Here is a 22,490-nt window from a genome sequence, read left to right as displayed (position 1 = left end):
TTAGTAGTGCTAAATTTCATACACTTTAGAGCGCGTCTTTTTGGTAAAATGGTATTGCTTCGTGTGTATAGTATAGATACAACAGATTATAATATTTTTGGAGTTACTAGGAACAAGAAATAAATCAACCAGTAGGAAAAGCAACGTAATCATTTAATTTCACTAACAACCACTTAGTACAAATACAGGATACTCACAGCCTAATATAAGAAAAAAGATTAAATTTAACTCATCCGTTTAATAAAAAGAATATATGTTTGGTTATAAAGGAAGACAATTACCAAGGTTGTAAATATTTTATTATGCGTCATTGTACCTCATATGCTTTAAATAAACGGTTTTTAAAAATTAATAATACATAGATCATTTCACTAAACATTCTAATTGACCACGGCCATGATAATCATTAAAATATACGGTACTCATCAACGTACTAACGCCACCACAGAAAAAAAAACTGCGGATGCTCCAAAATAGGTTAGGTTAGAATTTTTTGCTGCGGTGGCGTTAAAACATAAATACAGAATATACTGGTTAACTGCTGAAAACTGATGTAAAATACAAGTACACTCTCTATTCCAACACTCCAAATCCAAAGTGACAGGGATTCGACACAACCATACGCACTTTCTAAATCACAATATTGTCAACTTCGAACTTGATACTGAACTTTGATTGGAGCAATCCGTCGGTATTCGAAACCAGTCCTCGACAACTGCCATACACGCCAATAGACCAATGAGCACGTCTCTAAATCTAAGTATTACATGCCTCGTAATCTTAATTATTTTTTACAACATACGCAGTTCGTTCGCCCAACAGACGGGTTATTAGAAAATATTTCACAGTAAAAAAAATATAAAAGAAAACTTAACCTACGTGATGCATTACTATAATAAGAGGCACAATAACGAATAATTTTAATTAACAATAATGTTAAAAATATATAAATATAAAAATAATGGTGCAATACATACTCCACGAAACTTTTTAAGTATATAAATAACTTACCGAGTTTAAAACTTAATAAATACTTTTCAAACCTCGTCTACCTTTCCAAAAGTTTTTGAAACATATAAATCCATGTACTTCGGCTAATTACAGAACGTTAACTAAGAATTGCTTAGATACAAATACATATTTATTATAAATTAATAAAGATAATAAAAAAATATAGCACTTAATATTATGGCAAAATAACTTCAATCTCTATGACCAAAAAACAGGATAAAAATACTACAAATAATTTTTATAAAGAATAACATTTTATATGGCGAATATAACAACACAGTTGCAAATACATAAGTATCAAATACAACTTAATATAATGTACCAATAGCGATGTATACTAGTAAATTAAATTGAATGATTCGCTTATATAGTGACGACTATAGTAAGAATAGTTATAAATTACACATATTATGTAACGTCAGATTCCACATAATAATTTTATATAACATATATGAATCACAATCTCTACTTAATATTAACACCAAATAAATACATTAATAAGTAGATCGATAAAAATTTAATATGCTTATAATTATTATAACTTGATTCACTCAAATGAAATTATTATATACGTCAATGTCATACAAGATAAATATGTAATGTTTTTTTTTTTTTTAATTATACGTTCAGTAGTGATTGACTACTGAATGTATCGGTGTGACGTGGTCGTACGTAGATGGGTATAGACTATTTTTTTTTTTCTTCGATCCTCCTTCCTCATTTTACCCAGCGAAGTCGGCGGGTAACAGCTAGTACAAGATAAAGTTAACGAGTATCTGATCTGTGTAACTAGTTGATACATTTACTTCACTACGAGTTTTTTAATGTGCTTAGAAACTATATTATATATACACTTGCTACATATATCGTTGTCCAAAAAAAAAACACCATGATATTATGAGATTAGAAATAAGATCTACCCTTACAGAATTCAATTGTTGAAAATACATTAACTAGTAACTAATTTTTATATTAATTTTAAGTTAAAAAACGAATAGAAGAAGTTAAACAGACTAGATTCTTACGATTCCTATTTTTACCTTAAAAGATATGGTCATCTGAAAACAATATAAAATACTCCAGTATTCAAAAATATATATATATGTATTCCACTTATTCAAAACCTTTTAATACGAATAAACATGATGTTGAACAAACATTCCTTGTTCATTGTTGGAGGCTATAAATACGTTTTAGAATTATCGATGAACTTTTGCGATATTCAACAGAAATATCTTCTAAGATAAAGCGACGATATTATAATAATTCCTTCGTATTATTTCATTCCACGTAATTAATAGCAAGCCGCGAAAGGCACAAGATAGAATTATTCGTTGATCGGAAGAACGATTGATAATTGTTTTAAGTGTATTTGTGCATACTATGACTAATAATACTATAAAAATACAATACAATAATATAAATATTCTATATTGTTTTTACGGATTCGGACCAAAAAGTGGACCTTTTAACTATAACTGGATTACATTATTCAATCAGATATCTATAAGGTTTGAATTCGTTAACATGCGTTCTACAATTGAATTTAAAGTTATTAAAAAAATTACAATAATATTAAATGTGATACAATATAACTTTTATTAATAGAAAAATGTCTTACACTACCAATAAGTACTTGTATATTATGAAATAATAAATATAATATTTAGAACAAAATTATTTGGCACAACTAACTTGGAAGAACCGGTGGTATTATCATATTCTACGATTATTTTAGAAAACATTGTTATATATCGAAATATATTTTAGGCACATTGAATTATCATAGGTCACAAAATACGGTTTTTTGTTGATGTATTGCTATTAGAAATATTATAATCTATTCTATCATTATATATATATTTATAAAGATACGTATTCCATTGTGATATTGTGATGTTTTATTGTGAAAAGTATACTACGTAAGTAACTAAGTCTGTCACAGTTAGTTAATACTTCCTCGTATAAATATAATACTTAAAGAGACGTGTTTAAGTTTAAAAGATTGCCTTTACAAAAAATATTTCGTTAAAATTATCATCAACCATTGATTATATTTTGCATCGTGAGCATGAGCTCTCGAGCCGTTTACTATAAATAAAAATAAATATATCAAAAACTGAAAACAACATAATATTTGACAATTTAAAAATACACAATAAACTAAATTTCATATTGAACATTATTAGCAATCTGCTTAATTACTTAACCATACTTCGTAGAGATCCACAATTGGAAAATTTCTGCATTTGACCAACATGTGTACATACGTCATTTTTATACACACGCATTAATATCCGCACTATACAAGAGTATTTAACGTGAATTCAGTATTGTTAATAGCAGAACACAGCTATTCGCGGACACATATCAAACATAATTATATCATATCGAAAATAACATCAACTAGCTTATTATGCTCTAATTTAAAACGATTAAATAAAAAAATGCATGACTAAATAAATATCAATATTAGTGCACATATATATTAAGTTCATGACGATATTACAAATTTCAAAAAAAAAAAGTGAGATTCTTATCTCATTTAAAGTATTAAATTTAAAAAATAATATAAGGTAACATTGCCATGTATCACATCACATTGAAAATATTATCATAAATTTAAATGTTCAAACGAACATCCAATAAGTAACTCTGCACGAACTTCTATATCCCCCTATCGACTACCTATACTTATTTTATATCAGTACTTTTCTGTAATTACCCAGCTAAGGTACTTCTATACCCTCAAATATATAAATCAATCCTATAAAATATTGAATATCATTACATTTTATTATGAAATTATTTTACGTAAGTACAATATTCTTGGCATGGACATCGGAAGAAAGATACCTCACTATATAACCTTTTTGAATTAAACTATCAACTTTTGACATAGTCAATACTTCCAAATATTTAATGTGAGAATACATGTTTATTTCAACGGCAGGATGAGCAAAGATAAAAAAACAAGTTAGGACTTTAACATGACATGACGTCATTGGTTGTAATCTTAAATAATCTATTGTATGCATAGTGGATTCGTGAAGAAAATACAATTTGAATATCGGTGAAATTGATATCGTAACTTTGGAAGTATTATGTAAACATAATAACACTGTTTTGTAGTGCATAGCAGAGCCAACAAATCTAATGGAATATATAAAAACAAGGTTTGATCTCCATGTATCATTGGAGCTTTACGCTAAACTAATATTACGACTTAATTAGTTGTCATAAATAAATTTGGTATTTTCGTCTGTTCTCCAATAAGCATTCAAGCAATTTTACATAAAAATAAGTATTGACATCTCATATTAAATTTAATATATCACCGAATGCAGCTGAAACGTCATTCTCAATATTTAATTATATATGTTAAAAATGTACGAAAATTTGTCTGAAAATGGAATTTTCATGATTTTGCACTTGTTTACTAGTTTACTATGCAACTTTACTATGTGCATATTTTTTTCATTTTGTTTCGGTAACCTTCCGACAGTTTTAACCAAATAATTTAATAACACTACTTACATTTATATATGTTATGTAATAATATATATTTCGTTTTTTAATATACTTTTAGGAATTCATCATCGGTTGTCAAATTATTTTTAAGTACATTTATTATAAGACTACCGATTTGCTTCTCTCTGTCATGTCATAAGTAATGCGACTTTCGATGAAGAAGACAAAATATTGTATACAATACGAAAACTATACAACGTTACTTATATTAGTAAAGGGATTATTGCATTTGAATTAAGTCTGGGTTGAACCATAAGTACCGGGGGGCGGCCTGTATTCCTCGGGAAGTGACATCACTTGCTTTTTTGTAAACGCGAACTTTCTAATGCCGATATTCTTGTATGTGTTCTCTCGTCGACACCCTTCACTGTAATATTATTTATGAATAATTAATTTAAAAGTTCGATCATATCGGAAGTTCTATTAAATTAAATGAAAGAATTAATAATATCTCTTAATTAACTTTAAGTACAAAGTCATGAAAGAAATATATGATAGCCCGCATTGATTGGATGAAATTCTGACACATGTGTGCCTTTATTGAAGCAAAGTGGTGAAATAAGCCCCACAAACCTTCTCCTTAATATTAGCTAATGCCCAACAGATTCTCCGATATTAAGAAATTGAGTGTGTTTGTATTACAAGAATATATTACCTTCTCATTATATTGAGTGCCTTTTTCATTTCGTGTTCTGCTAAATGATATTCGGAGGCCAGTATCGTACATTGTTCTAACGTTACTGACATTCCAGTTCTATCTTTTGCACTTTTACACGATGTATATCGTATTCCTGAAACGAAAATACGTGTATTTGAAATAATTATTTATGTAATTACTTATTAAATTCGCTTACAACTTTTAAAAATTAAAAAAGAGCAAATTTAAAGGGATCTTTTTTGGGAATTGAGTCCAAAACAATATACATCGATAGAGACAATATTCTGAAGCTTACATATCTATTTTTAATATCTGCATGACCAAAGATACGACAATGAAGAACAACATTGAACACCTTCACAATATATAAGGCTATTACAAATATTACATTAATGGACAGACGGTCATCCACACAAAATGGGCGAAAATGCTCTAATTGCACGACTATGTATTCCATGCCGAGGAAGCAATAATTTGGCACACGAAGAACTTCACCGACTACGTGAAGAGGCGGTGAGGAAACTGGTAGGGCACAAACGGCGACTACTCATTAAATTCTGGACTATAACTCCACCCACAAGCTAATGATTGTGCACGGGCTTACGCTTGTATCTGTGGCGGGCTGTGCACAGTCATAAGTGATAGTAAGACTAATGCAGTATATGATACGGTGCTACTTAGGCCCAGATTCACTACTTTAGAGACTCAGATTGTTATAGTCAGATCACAGACCCTAGAACTATTGCACAGGTTGACGGTGCGATTGCCCAACGAGATGCAGACAAACAGAGAAAGTGCGCGACCTGGCAATGCCAATAGGACGACTATAGGTACGGTAAAACGAACTTTCATAATTTATCTAGCTCACCATTCATAAGTCTTGTAGCTAACGCAGCTAGATGTAGTACTTCTATATTCTTAGGAACTTTCTTATGAACAGCAATGCGTAAATTTTCCATTACTTCTTCTAACGGCTTGGTTCTTGATGATGCTAAAATGTATAATCAATATTAGTTAATGGAATGGGCTTCATAGCTTCAACTATGTTTTTGGCTTCATTTAGTAAATATAAACGCAGTTCTTAAACGTCTTAATCGTACCTCGGTTAGGAGCCAGTGGATCAGCTGGGAACACTTTATTATACTTGTGATAATATTTATAAACTCTATCCAAGTTGTCATTATTTGAATGATACTGTGGTGTGGTTTCGCCTAGGGCTTCAGCGAGCGTTGCTTTTTCATTTACACCGATATTGAAAAATACTGCCGTTATTGTAAAGCTTAAGTGCTGAGAAGTGAAAAAAAAATATATTTTTTAAATACGAATTCGAAAGTGATGTATTATTTTAAGTTATACAGGTATATTATAATTGTATAATTTACCTGCTTATTCGTAAATTTATTGTAGAGGGAATCTGAGACGGGTATGTAGACTGTTAACGCACCTCTTGTTCCAGTCACTTGAGGTATAGCCATATTACTGCAGAAAGATTTGTTTACTTATTTAAAAAATTTATCGTCAAAATTCTAAGTCTATGGTGCCGTATTATGTTCGTTTTAGTACATGGATAAAAAAAATGTTTTGATTTAGTTCAATCTATATTTTAAATATACCGTCAGCAATAATGAGAAAGTCACAAAGACTTTCCTGTTATTTCCTTGGGTTATTGTTGTATATAATCGAATTAAATTAAATAATTATTTATTTAAAAATATCATAAAATTTACATTTACATTGAATTTCTACTTGACAGTTGCGCACATATTTTGAAAAATTGGCACCAAAATTTGATTTTTGACCATATCCCATTCAGATCGCGTTTGAAATAGTTGTCATAAATTAAACTAGAGATAACTTAGTATACTTCTACGATTTGTTTGCATATGGACATCTTTTTGCAATTAACCCACCTGTGTCCAACTTTTGTCAATGTAAAGACAACTGTTTGGAGATCCTCAACAGCCACGACCATATCACCCCACATCGCTTTCTCGGTGGAATAAAGGCTTAAAAGACCTTCGAAACCACATAGTGGACCAAGTTCAGAAGTTAACACCTTCACGATTATATCGCTGGGCATTGAACAGAACCAACAGAGCAAGCCCGCTGTTAGCGTTGTGAGCTGAAATAGATTATTAACATTAGTATTTTATCCAATAATTTTCAAATATTTATTTTTTATTTAAACACCCTGTAATTACAACATAATGTAAAACAAAACATATCAGACGGATTTAGTTTTAGTGGACCTTACTCGTTTATTACTTATATTCTAGTGGGACTAGCAGTATAACGAATTGACAATTATAAAAGCGGATTCGACAGGCTAGAGGAAGTTATGATGAAGACAAGTAAACTACGCTAGGGCTTCTTACGAATGATGATTGTATGGAAGACAAACAAATTTATACTTCCAAGTAATATTTGTGTCTTTCAACACGCAAAAACTACTCATTATATAGATATGAATTTAATTTATATTATCATGATTGCAAATGAATCAGTAGTTTCAGATATATAACAAACTAAAACATTTAAAAGAACGATTACATATGGTGCGCATAGACTTTCATAGTACTTATTATGAGTATGAACAAAGTTCAATAATATAGTTATATATAATTAAGTTTGTATATAGACATAAAATTTTTTACTTAGAATTTATATAAGTAGACTAACGTTAATCAAGATAAATTATAATGAGCATAATACAAACAATATATAATACATACAAATTATGTATTTGGATAATACAGTCACTTTTACGTGACTTTAGTCATTATGATTCCTCCCACGCAGGCACGTTAATACTCTGGATATCGGAACCATAGCTCTAGAGGATGGAATACGTAAATATCATATGTTTTCTTTCATGAAAACATCGTAAGAAAACCTATATAGGCCGGATGATATTGTAATTTAACATCTATCAAGCAGTGTGGTGAAATAATGTCATTTTCCTTCAGAGTAGGCCTTGATTCAGCAGTGGAACAGTTATGAACTGTTCCTTCCATGAAACCCATGGTACATGATACACCTTATAAGGACGTTAGGAGTGAGATTTTACCGCTTGTGAGAAACACGTGTCTCGTCTAGTCTGCAAGGCAGCGTGCTCACGAGCCCATGTGGGTGATTCGCATCTGAGTCGCAAAGCTGCGTGAGCAACACGCGACCAGCGTGCCAAGGACTCCGCCGTCAATTTGAAGTCCTCTGTCTGGCTCCTGAGACACTCGAGATCATCTTCCGTTATATCTAAAACACACAAAAAAATAATTACATGAATAAATTAAATACGTTTTTCCTCAATTAAATCGCCATTCAAAATAAATATTTATACACACATTTTATTGCTTTAACATTAATGCTTTAATAGGAATATATATAAATATTAACAACATCTTATACAAATAAACACAAATATAAATTTTGTTATACAACCGCGATAAAACGTTTTTACTTCGACTGGCGTTCCAATGGGATTCCGTCGACGAGGTGACTTATGAACTTTGCAAATCCCCTCAGGTCTAAGGTCTTTTCGAAACGGTATTTTAAATATATATTTATGTTTATTGTGTATACAAAAAAATACTGCAGTTAAAAGATCTTGATCCTTCGTTATTATGATATTTTATGAGTTGTATAAGTCATAAGACTTATATTTAGAATTTTATAATTTACAATTGAAAATATATGTCAATTTCACATGATATACTACTACTACTATAAATAAACTAAAAAAATAAACCATTTCAGGATATATTTCCAATCGATATGATATCTCGACATTTTGCTGACTGTCAATACATACTGACAATACACAACGAGCGACTGTACTCTTTTTGATATAGTCAACGGTGCTGTAGCCTGGTCGTGGTGGTGTTCTTAAAAAACAATATCACCTCACTCATGCTACTAGCAGATCAGGATATTATGAGAACATTATCCTAGTCGTAATCGCCTTATAATTGTTGGCTTTATAACAATTGCAAGATGGATAATGTTCAGTTGCGACATTTTAATGTCGCTTTAGGGCTTGAGGCGACCATGTCTCAACTGTTTACCGAACAAATATTAACCTACAAGTATTTGAAATGGGATATTTACCATGTTTTTTATTTTATTTGGTTGACCTCGGTGGTGGTGGAGTCGATGGAGATTGGTGGCTTATTCTCGTGAACAAGACATTCGTAGATAATGTTGAAATAAAAATAAAAACCTGGTAAATATGCCGTTTCAAATACTTATAGTAATAAAAATAACCATGTTCATTTAAAATCTTAAATATTAACCTGTCCAGTCTATTCAACTTAAATTCGCAGGCAGCAACTACAGAAAGAAAGAAAGTGAATCGCAACGAAAAAATATAGGTAAAAAAATATATATCCTGCCTTGAATAATGTCGCTCATTTTATTGTGGAACGTCTGATCTATAATGTTTTAATTAGTCCAAATTTTTCTTTTGTATTTTAGGTAAATTTAACGAACCACGTTTACATATTTTCCTATTGTATGTAATAATTACGAATATAAATGTTTCGTTATAATGCATACATATGATTTTGACAAATATGTAGTTACAAATGAAGTTTATTATAGAAATGTTACCTTCAGAACCTTCAGCTAATTTGGTAGATGTTTCTAGAACTAAATTAATAGTCGCCTCGACATCAGCACCGATGCCTTTCAGAAAGGCCAGATTATTCTCTCGTGTCGTCGAATCTATTTGGCCTATACTCGGTAGAGATGAAGAATCCTTCTTCAAGTCAGAATTCTGAAATGATATATTTATAAAAATATATTTTTTATATTAATTTTATTATAGATTTATATTATAACTGCAAAAACATAGCTAGCTACAATGTATTGTTATATATATCGCAATCGTATTAGTCCTTTATCTATTTCAATTTATATAAGTACTTTCAAAACATTCGCGAATTGTCGCAATGCCATATGACGACAAATGAGTACATATAACGAAATTACATTTATAACGACTACTCGTACGAATCATAATAAGTTACATAAAATCGCACAATAATCTTTCGCATATTTCTTATTTTTTTTCTAGTTTTAAAATTAACTCTTAAAATAAATTAGTAACATAGCAAAATGCATAAAATTTTAAGGTACCACAAACTGCTTTGCATAGCACAGTCACACAAGGATAAACTATTACAAACAAATACTAAGAAATCTTCTAAGCAATCAAATCAAAAACATACTTAAAAATTAAAATCGCATAGTTTAATAAAATATAATCATATGATTATTATTTACAACATATACATAAAAAAACGTGTATTTATCTACTATATGTATAGAAGTTTGTTCATTATATGAAAGTTCATCTAATACTGCTTTGATACATATATATAATTTATAAATATAAAATGTCTTGATATGAAAATAATAACAAGAATATAATATTGACTCAGCAATCAATTTAGCTAGAAAATTACTATCGCGGAGCGTATATGAAACATAATAATCATAAAAGCGATATCAGAATCTCATTAAAGTAGAATATTTCTTATCAGTATATAACAAGCAAATACAATTAAGATAAATAATATTTCTAATGCGTGTCAGATTGAATAGCTAGACACTGATTACGTATGAAGTTCGAATGTTAAATTATAATCAATAGTACTGCACCTTTTTCTTATCAATTCCACTCAAACTCTCCATGAGACATCGATACGAAACTTGCTCCAAGGATGCGGTACTTTTAAAATCATGTCTCAAACTCCCATGCCTCGTCCTTTTTGAATCGAATGAAAAACTATGAGTATCGTTCAATTTCGGCCTCGTCGGCGAACGGACCGATCTGAATGAATGATTCAATCTATTACGCTCTTCACTGTTGAAATAATCGTTATAGAATTGCAACTCGCTCCCGTGCTTATTTAAATCTTTATCGAGTTTCTGGCAATTATTCGAACATATGTAGGAGCTCGATGGAAACGAGGCGAAATCGACTGTGGGCGACGTTTCTTTGGAACTAGAGCTGGAGGAAGCTTCGAATGTATCGCAATCTGAATTCGCGTCGAAGAGACTCAACTGTTCCGTGAGACGCACTAACGTTGACATTGTCTGAAAAATACAAGCAAATAAAAACTATAATAACATTCAAATGTTTTACAATAGTTGCGTTCTATTATCACCAAACCAACTATAGCCTATTCCAATGAAAGAAGGAATGAGGATTTACGTATTCCATGCATTTTTCTAATAGCTGCTCTACTAACAGTTCTCGATAAATATATCTATATTTTCCAATAATACACTAAACTAGTTATATCTACTTCGTCTAGTTCTAAACGCCATATTTTCGCAAAACCATACTGAACATCATAAATTAATCAAGCTCTCGACCAATCGCATCGCGACAAATCGATGTAACTCATTGTTTATTTTGCTTTTGTCCTCTTGTGGTTGGAATAGAATATATGTAATAAAGTAAATGAAGACTTTTTTTTATTTAATAGCTAGACGAACGTGCAAATGGGTCAATGTCGGTAAGTGGGCTCCACCGCCTATAGACATTGTCGTTGGAAGATATAATGACCATTCACCAATACACCACCAACCTTGGGAGTTAGGATGTTATGTCCTTTGAGCCTGTAGATACACTGGCTGACTCAAGGGAACAAAACAATGCTAAATATTGGTGTTTGGCGGAAAATATGTGATGAGTGGGAGGTTCCTACCTAGACGGGCTTGCACAAAGCTCTACCACCAAGTAAATAAATTAATAATATTTAACATTTTCATTAAAGCAAAAAAATCAAATCTCAAAGAGACAGAACCGGTTCAGATAAGATACAACATATACAAGACCTCTAATCTTCATCATATATGACCATAAATCAAAACATATTGCGTCAAAAATAGAACGTTACACTGAAAATAGTCTCGGATACATTAAAAACATACTTGATTTTCCGAGTCATCGCTGCAACTATGTTTGGCCCATCCAATAATTGCCAGCGATTCCTCGACGACAGCGGGTCTCCACAGTTCGAGCATGACTTTAAATTTAGTCTTAATAACTGCAATTATAAAACAATATCAGTTAAATATATATAAGATAGTATTGTATGTTATGAATAACTTTAATAAAACGTTACGGTACCCTCAGCTATATTAATGACTTCATCCCTTTGAACGGCTTGTAAGAGAACAACTATCCGGTCCATGTCAGTCGAAATTTCGTCTCGTAATCTTATCAGCGCCACAACGTTATCGTATTCAGCCTGAATCTTATTCGCGGCTGCGTAGTTCAATGCTGCCTTCGTGTTACTTATGTCTTTCACTTGTTGTACGAGTCTACGTATACAACAAATATATTTAATAAAATAATTAATAATAACCAATTTTCAAGAAATTTCCAATATTATAGTAATGGAACGGTATAATTATATTTAAAATAAATCTAAATGAATGGCAGACATAATAATGTTATAACAAATATAAAATAAGTTAACATTAACAGCCTGTTAATGTTATCTCCTGGGCTCAGGCCTCTTGAGAAGGTTTGGATCATATTCCACCACGCTGCTCCAATGCGGGTTGGAAGATACACATGTGGCAGAATTTCGTTGAAATTAGGCACATGCAGGTTTCCTCACGGCGTTGTCCTTCACCGCCGAGCACAAGATGAATTATAATTATTTTTACATTGCTTAATTTGTAAGTACATGAAAATTCACAGGAGCTTGCCTGTGTTTGAAGCCGCAATCATCGGTTAAGATGCACGCGTTTAAACCACTGGGATATCTCGGCTCTCAATATAATCAAAATAAGCTATTTATTGATAATATTTTCATACCTAATTAAACCGCCAGTACGTTCAGCTTTATGCGTGTGCGCAGCAAACGCACCCGCTGTGATGACGTCATGAAACCCAGTCTTGTTCAAGGTATCGTTGTATACCCACATCCTTTGAAGGTGCAGGTTTATTGGAGCGAATTCTAAGCTTGAATCGTCTAAGAAAATCAAAAATATGAGAGTTTCATAAATTATCGCGAGTGTAATATAATACAGAGCCACGATAATTAAAGAAACATATTTAGACATGAAATTCGAGAAGCTATCTGGAAATCGGCTGTCTTGGTATGGGCATGTTATGCGGAGGAATGAGGACCATATTGTAAGAAAGGTTTTGAGTATGGATATGGATGGAAATAGAGGTAGGGGACGACCCAAGAAACGATGGATGGATTGTGTGAAAGACGATATGGTTAGAAAGAATATTACTTGTGAGATGACGTCTGACAGAGAAGTATGGAAGAAGAAAACATGCTGCGCCGACCCCAAGTAAAATTGGGATAAGAGGATGATGATTTAGACATGAAATGATGCACGTGATCATATAAGATGGGCAACCGGAACAAACCAATATTAGTATACATTGGCCGGATTTTGAGATCTCGTGGCCCTATTGCATCAAAGTGTAAAGGTCTCGGGGCAATAAAGTAATGGAGTCCTATAATTTCCATCAGTTCATTTTTCATTAATTTATTTATAAAGCCATAATATGGCTTTTTGGGCTTCAGCCCAGGGCCCCGTGGATTCAAGGGGGCCCCAAGTCAAGTCAAACTCAAAAATAGACGATAATGCGAAATAATCCATAACTTTATTAAATTAAACAGGTTGTATGGTTTGCGAGTCCTGTTCAATTCAATTCAAGTCTACGTTCAGATATGTCTTAGGTGGCCCCTAAGTAGTGTTAGCCCAGGGCCCCCTAAACTTACGGTCCGGCCCTGTAGATAGTCATGATACTTTAACATAGTTAATACATCTTTATATTATAACATAATATTTATAAGTGTAAAGAAATATTCTACTACCTTTCTTAGAACTTGCTTTGAAGTATGCATGTTCAGCTTGATGTAAGCACCTCTTAGAATGGCAGTAATGCTTCAATAACGATACATGTGTACTCGCTAATCCCAACTGTTTACTTTTCCAATGTCCACAGACATCTCCCACTGATAAGAGCTCTTCCAAGAGCTCTTTCTCTCGTTGAATGTATATATCTCTAAAAAACCCACGACATTAAATATTTTTTATATACTAAAATAGTTAACGAATTGTATTCATTGTTTTATTAAAGGATAGTCAGCTTCTTATAATCTTACTTAACAAAAAAAAACACATGTCCATAAGTTGGATATTTAGTAGCTCTGAGTTTTTAAAATCTATACTAATATTATAAATGCGAAAGTAACTCTGTCTGTTACTTACTCACGCTTAAATCACTTAACCGATTTAGATAAAATTTGGTACATAGTTGAGTCTCGGGCAAGGCATGTGTTACTTTTGGTAATTCACACCTCGAGGGGTAAAATGGATAGTGCCGGTTTTGGTGATATAGGTATTTTTTTATAAATTTCGCGCGGGTGAAGTCGTATTTGTACGAGTTGTACAAATTGTTAATAAACCATAGATTAACAGTAATTTTTATAATTGTCTACTTACAATACTTGCATCGGCATTTGGTAACACAGTTTCGGTTCAGCCATAATTTCGTGAACTGTTATATCTCCTCCTAGGCCGGAATGGAACCTGTATGTAACTTGATGGCTGTTGACGAAATTCTGTTTTAAAAGGTTTCCATAAGACGGAAATTTTAACTTCAAACCGAGCCTAGGAGGTAGTGACTGTGAACGTCGGTGACATAGAACTTTTTGTGGGACGTCTATACAATTTCTATCATTTGCATGGCTTGGACTGGTTCCAATATACGAAGGTTCTAAGCTCCATCCATTTATTGTCACAAACCCAATAGTTTTGTTGTCACGGGTAACAAGTCCCACTCGTAATCTTTGAGCTTCCTATTAAATAAGAAAAAATATATAATTTAATTAACATACTGAATAAATTAAATATATATTTACACTTATCTATGTACACTTTGATATTAATATTACATATAAATACAAAATTTAAAGTCAAGAAACTCTTTAGCAGTTTATTACAAGTGTATTGTTTGAATACTTACTATAGTAGTACATATAGTAGAATGAAGTGTTACCTGTATAGTACTCAGTTGCAAAGAAGTGAAACCCATTGGTACAGCTGTTTCTGAAACTCTCTCTTTAACGTCGTATACGACTATCCTTACTATTGCATCTCGAGTTAATCCATCACTAGCACGAAACAATACAGTCTTCGAAAAACTGGGATTACTGCAAGTCTAGAAACGTAAATTAAAAGTTAAATTATATCCATTTTATTTTTTCATCGATTTTTTAAAATGAAAAAAATAAGTTTTTCCAAAATCAAAAATCATCTCCATTTTGTTTTAACATAAAAAATAATAATAATATATTTAATAAAACATGGCCGACTAGGACAATATAGGCCTAGGTTATATTATAATATAGTCATATAGTCATAGTCATCAAAATAAATAGAGATCAGGTACTGCCCAACTATCACACAAGCGATATAAGAAGCGCTACAATAACCGCTTAGAAGATATTATATGTAACGGCTTTACCTACATAAACAAGTGCTATGTTAGTGATACAAGTGTTCTGCATTGCTTTTTTAGCTCTAAATAGAGTCTAGACTATAGGGCTTCAGAGATACAGTAGCGGTCCGATGGCGATAATAAGTGATTTAAGGATCTAAGAAGTATACAATAAGTTCTTATAACCACAGAACGATTATAACTCATTTTTACTTTAATTATTTATTATTATAATCTATAGTTACAGAACATAAATGACAAATATTAGATGAAACAAAATATTAATCGTGATCTGTAACGGCGAATCAGCGTAGAATAAGTAATGATTATATGATTCATTGTACGTTAAATATAGGTGCGAATATCAGTTTTCTGTCAAAATATGGATTGATTAACTTAAATTTCTTAAGCGCTCGCGAAATCTGTGGAATTGGCATTAATTTATTTAGTCTAATTCATTTCAATGATTAGGTTTATTTTCATATATATTTTTGTGTGTTATTATACTTGTCTTAGTTTTATTTGAGCATGAAATACAAAAAGGTTTATCATAAGGGTCAAGTTTGCCATAGTGTAAGAAAAGTGTATGTTTTATTATCATATCTTGTGATTATTTTAACGTAATGGCGGCTTGCTACAAAAACCTTAGACTACTAAATTTTAACGGTTTAACGAGTAGTATGGTGCTTATAATGATTATTTTAAAACTTTAAGATCTACCAACTATGGTGCATTTTTACATATTCTGAACTACAGAAGCATGTTTAAGAACCTGTACATTATTTATCAAAGCAAACTTAGAATGTAGGTACATAATTTAATATTGATTCAAAGTAAGCGCATGCTGACAAAAATAATACACAAAATGCCTAAAATATAAGGATGTCAGTTTAAACCATTTTCGTACAAAGAAAAAAACAAGAATTAATTCTAACAAAGATTTAATATTCAGATACAAGCAAAAAGTGAAATTGACGATTCGCCTCCAGTCACCTCACAAAATGAGTATTTTAAAAATATTGAAATCAATATACAATAAACTTTTAATGGGAGTACTTTCCTGTTCATCTCCAGAAAAATCATCATCACCATCAGACTAATACTTAGGTTTTCCTTAAATTATTTAAGCACTATTAATAACTCAATTATAACGCTATTACCTTCCTTATTCTTTTTTTGGATTGTGTGTTTTATTAAGTGTATTTGTAACTCAGCTTTGTAATCAATGCCTGTACAAAAACTCTATATCACACCTTTTTATGATTAACATCAAAATTATTAATACTAAACGACTAATATATAACCTTGCTTTTTAAGAGATATTAGAATATCTTATATACAAGTTAAGATACAAACTAACTTATAAAGCAAAAAAAGCAATACAGTATCTGTTTATACGGCTTGTGTACTAGTTGAGCATGGCTATCCTAGCTCGGATAACTCAATAACCTGTGTAAATGATAATCAGTGCTCTCCCCAAGAGTTTAACTAATCAAAATACAAAACATATTTAAGACATATTAAATATAATTACTCAAGTCAAATATTCACCTCTACAATCTCTGTTGTTCCATATTTGACACAAAGGCCTTTAGAATATTTGACATAAACTACAATAAGTGGTGACGGTGGTCGACCATGTGCATCACATAAAAGATTATCACAAGACAGAGCTAGCTCACACAGCGGTACTTCATTTGTATCTGAAAGTACATCAACTTTTAATACATTTTAAGTACTTCATTGTACATCATATTTAACATTTTCTACTGTATATTTAAGAAAAAAAATGGGTTTCACCTCAATGGTAACGTGAAAAAAATATAAATTAAATTTTATGTATTTACTTTACAAAAAATTATGCATCTCACCTAATACAATCCCTTTTTGCAATCTATATGTTGTTATATCAGTAACTGCCCTTATTTTGTTAAGTTTCTCTTTAAGTGCAATTATTTGTGCATTTACAACATCATATGGTGCCATTTTTATAGCGTTCAACCATAATGTACGATCAGCTTCATGGAATGTGGCCATTCTATAGCTAATTCCGTTTTCCCACACTTAAGGAAAAATAATGGAATTATTTATTCAGATAATTAACAATACAAGTTGCCAAAATATTTATCTAATATTTATAAAATGGTTACCTATTTGAAACGGCCAGTATCCATTTTCATCTTGAGTCTGTACTTTAACTTGATGATGACCTAAGACAATTATACCGACCGGTTCATGCCATGGCTCAGGACCTTTTAAATAAAATAAAAGGTTGCCTCTGAGACGAAACCAGCGTAAGGAGCAACCTAAGAAGTATATTTTCCATATAGTACAATAAATTACAACAGTTTCATAAATATGAAAATTTTAATCAAACATAACAGTCAATTGTTTACAATACCTTCTGAACGGCGAAAAAATCCGTCTTGCTTTTCCCTCAGCACCATGACCCCTTCGCGATCGAAACTTTGAGAAGTCTGCGAAGCTAATGCAGCCAGCTCTTGCTTATTAAACCTCATTTTATCAAGTTGACATTTGTTTTACAAATATATACCACACCTTTTTAAGCGTATTGATACATATTTACGATTAACTCATTTTAAGCAATATTTATTTATATAGTTACAAACTACTATATAATTGGATATATGTAACCATTTGGTTTTTGTCTGTATTTTCAGATCTAAAAGCAAAATAAATTTCTTTGTTATGAAACAATAAATCTAACAAAATATATGAGTCTTAACTCACACTTAAATAATGACTACATGTAGTCAATACTTAAGAAATAGCAACAGAATCTGAGGTTTGACTGGTTTAGTTTATGGTTAAGACCACAGATCACTATAATTTATAAATTTAGTAAACCAAAGAGTACAACATAAAGACGATGTAAACAGAGAGTAGAGATTAGAGACAATTATCATCATCATCGAAACATAATTAAAAAATATTTTATCGGAGTTTAAAATTATTATAAAATTTATCAAGAGATACGTAAACATAAATTTATGATTACGCTAAGCATACAATACGATACGTATTTCGTAATAATTATCAGGAGTTTGTTTTTTTTTTTTATGGCAATGGTATTTGGTTGGCGGACGAGTATATGGGCCACCTGATAATAAGTGGTCACCACTGCCCATAGACTAAGGCGCTGTAAGAAATATTAACCATTTCTTACATCACCAATGCGCTACCAACCTTGGGAACTAAGATTTTATGTCCCTTGTGCCTGTGATTACACTGGCTCACTCACCCTTCTAACCGGAACACAACAATACAGAGTACTGTTATTTGGCGGTAGAATATCTGATGAGTGGGTGGTACCTACCTAGACGGGCTTGCACAAAGCCCTACCACCAAGAAATATATATAATAAAGATAGTTTATAATAAAGATTGTAAATTGTTTAAAAAATTATAAGCAGTGAATATTTTTATTTAATATAAACCAATTTTAGTTATACTGTAACTGACCTAACCTACAAGTATTGTAATTTGAATAATAATTATCCTCACAATTTTATGACATACTTATACATATATATAAAACAACTATATATAAGTAACATTAATATGCGAACACATTACCTGTATTTAAATTATTGCTTTAATCCTGTTTATAAAGTTTAATTTGAAACTTAGTGGCTTATTAAATATCTATCCATTTTATAGATATTATCCTGTTTTTTTGTGTGCAGAATTCCATTATAACTCAAACGAATGTTTATGTTATATTGATAATACCCAAATGATTTTTGTATTTAAATATATTATTTATTATAAGCATAATATCTAATTATCATTAAATATATACCCTATTGTATTTCTATTATTATATTATAATGATTCCATGATTATATTATGTTTGTAAATGTTTTAATAAAAATTATTGTTCATCATTATATGTAGTTCCAAAGAAGAAATACAAACCTATATACTACTACAAATACATCCAAGCTGCATTTCCCAGTGTGACGCTACATCTATAACTTCAAGAACCTCGGTGAAAATATATTTAAAAAAATAATATTTTCTAAAATAATTTGGGTTTTATTAGTTTTAAAATAAAATTACATGTATTACATATACCTACATTATTTTTTTTATTTACATTAAACAATAAAGAGTTAATAAATTTAGTTGTCTGTTTAAATATACTCAGTAATTGAAAAAGTATAACATAGTATTTTATGAAGCAATGAGTGTTTTTGAAGTTGAATATTTATTAAAGTGTGCAAAACAAACCACCTGATGATATTTACCCTTAGTATGGTACTAACAGTAGTCAATAATAATGAATAATGATATATACCCCATATATCATTATTATTGAACCGTTTTTTGAAAATATAGTCGTCATGTTAGATCGGAATGTTTACTACATTCAATAATTACGTATTGTAGGAAGCAGTGTAGATTTTCTTTACAACAAAGAATAGTTCTATTCAATCACACGATTATTTTTTCAAAATGAGTTTTATTCCCGTTTACAACAAGTCTGTAAATTTCCGACTGATGGTCTAAGGCCATATAAAATGTCTATTTTATTACATTTTACTTCTCGCTGGTATTTTCACGTTTTCAGCGTTTCAATGATTATTTAACTTCAAGCACAACTCAAGCAAGTCCTGAACTAAGATTAAGATTATTAACTGTAAATAATATACATACAATTTCATCTAATACTTTATTTTTTTATTACAATGTAATCTTATACACTAACAATAAAAATAAATCTGTAGGTACTAAATCAATAAAATTCATAAAATTAAAAATGTATAGGTATCTAGATAAAATTTATATTAGAATTACATAAAACATTAGAAAAAGATAAACAGATATTTATCACATACTATATTATTAGGAAAATTTATCCTATAATAATTAATTTACCATTAGTGGTGGATAAACCAGGCTGAGTAGATTTGGGGACGGTCAAGAATAAATTTAGAAACCTTTTTTTTTCATTTATCTCTGTAGCAGCACAAAGATCAAGACATTCAGATATTGTTTTTTTCTTCCCTCTATCACTGCACGTTAATTAGTGAATAAAATCAACAGTCTTTACTTTAAAACTGTGTAAATCCGCCACTGTTAACATAGACACTGATTAATGATAAAATCTTAATTTCTACACTATATAATATACATTTATATATGACAAAAAGTTTAAAATCTTAAATTCTACTGTTTATTGTAGACATTGATATATGACAGAAAATTTTAAAATCTTAATTCCTAAACTTTTTTGTAGACATTTAAATATGACAAAAGGTTTAAAACCTTATAACTTACCAACTGACACACAAATATGTTATTAGGGGGGAAAGTTTATAAAATATTACTAAATAAAGGATTCTTCCGATTTATGAAGATAGTAGAATGTATTCCTATGCTATAGCTAAGATTAAAGCAAATTTTTAATAAAACCACTAATATTAGTACTGAGTTTTTTTTTTAAACGACTAAAGGTTAATTGGTGTTGTAAATCGTCTATAAATATTAACGCGTTAACGAAATGAATATAAAAATATCAAGAGCAATAATTCACTGGCAAGTAACATTACTTGCCAGTGTAAGGAATGGTTGCCAGTGGAAAAGAAAACAATGCCAATGGCTCAGTTGACATTATCAACTGGCCGCCAATCATGAGACCTAGGATGTTATGGCACTTGGCCGTCATAAGACTGACTCACTTGTCGTTCTAGCAGAAATACATCAAAGTATTTTTTTTGAAAGACAGATGAGTTGATGGAACCTGCCAAGACATTGCATAAAACCCTACCTACCAAGTTTAGAATTACTCTATTTACGCCTATGCTATTTAATAACTACCCCATCCCATCCCATGGGGGGCGTAAAAGTCGTCCTGGAAAATATTAAACGGAGAACGAACAGCGGCGTATCTCTGAGTACTATGACCACCTTACTGCAATCGCTAACTCGCCTGCCAAGCGTGGCGATTATGGCATATCATCCCGATTACAAAACAGATTCGTAAGCCGAGCAGAATGCGGGAAACCCAACGCAAACAATGATAGGTTTGTTGAAGCTGTCCATAAAGCTGGGCCTAAGTCTTTCAAGACCCGTTGTACAAATTAAACCAAAAATATCTCTGATTCTACCTAGTGGCTCATGCAGGAAAGATGGAAAATTATTCTGACATCCACAGGTGATGCTACCATGATGATACCGGCGGCTCAATAGACCGATCACAAATTCAGAGATTCGAGACACACGCCAATTAAATATAAGTCGTATTAAAGAAGGCATCGAGCGGAACAATGGCTCCAAAGTGTTTGCAAGAATGATGTGCCAATTTAAGAAGCTGATGACTGATTATGGCAGAATCGTCACGTCTAAGCCCGAGTTGTTGGGAGAGGACGAGAATTTCTATGGATAGCTGTACACGTCTACGCAGTCACCTATCAGTATTTTAGATCCCAGAGCAAGTAACTAACCCAGCATTATACTGAAGGTATCTCGGATTACATAGACCCGGATAAAGCTTGTACGAGATTAAAACTCGAACAACTCAAAAACACCAAGGTACCTGGTGAAGATGGAGCGAAAGCTGAGCTTTTGAAGGCGGGTTAAGTTATTTAACTCATACTTGATGGTCTAACGCCATTTCCATGGCACAGTAGTGCTCTTCTTCAAAAAGTGCAATAAAACCCTTTTGAAAAATTACAGACCCATCTCACTTCTGAGCCATTATTACAAGTTGTTTTCGAGAGTTATTGCGAATCGTCTCAAGCGCAAGTTTGACGACTTCCAGCCGCTCTAAACCAAAGTGTCT

General features: G+C 31.4%; 1 protein-coding gene across 1 annotated transcript; it reads right to left on the bottom strand.

The window, feature by feature from the left end:
- Positions 1-1,676: 1,676 nt before the first annotated feature.
- LOC125075851 (inositol polyphosphate-4-phosphatase type I A-like) lies at positions 1,677-18,473 on the bottom strand. Its single transcript, XM_047687662.1, has 19 exons — positions 18,085-18,473; positions 17,834-17,989; positions 17,555-17,746; positions 17,235-17,386; positions 15,243-15,404; positions 14,687-15,042; positions 14,056-14,246; positions 13,035-13,191; positions 12,339-12,532; positions 12,140-12,255; positions 10,859-11,296; positions 9,806-9,971; positions 8,268-8,452; positions 7,111-7,322; positions 6,583-6,679; positions 6,301-6,487; positions 6,069-6,191; positions 5,198-5,333; positions 1,677-4,909 (listed from the first exon to the last, which is right to left on the bottom strand). Exons 1-19 carry the CDS (start codon positions 18,200-18,202, stop codon positions 4,777-4,779), a joined length of 3,471 nt encoding a protein of 1,156 aa, XP_047543618.1. The 5' UTR covers positions 18,203-18,473; the 3' UTR covers positions 1,677-4,776.
- Positions 18,474-22,490: the final 4,017 nt, after the last annotated feature.

Source organism: Vanessa atalanta, chromosome Z (assembly GCF_905147765.1).
Source record: "Vanessa atalanta chromosome Z, ilVanAtal1.2, whole genome shotgun sequence".
Lineage (NCBI taxonomy): Eukaryota > Metazoa > Arthropoda > Insecta > Lepidoptera > Nymphalidae > Vanessa > Vanessa atalanta.
The sequence above is the reverse complement of the archived record's forward strand: the minus strand, read 5'-3'. Positions and strand labels throughout refer to the sequence as shown.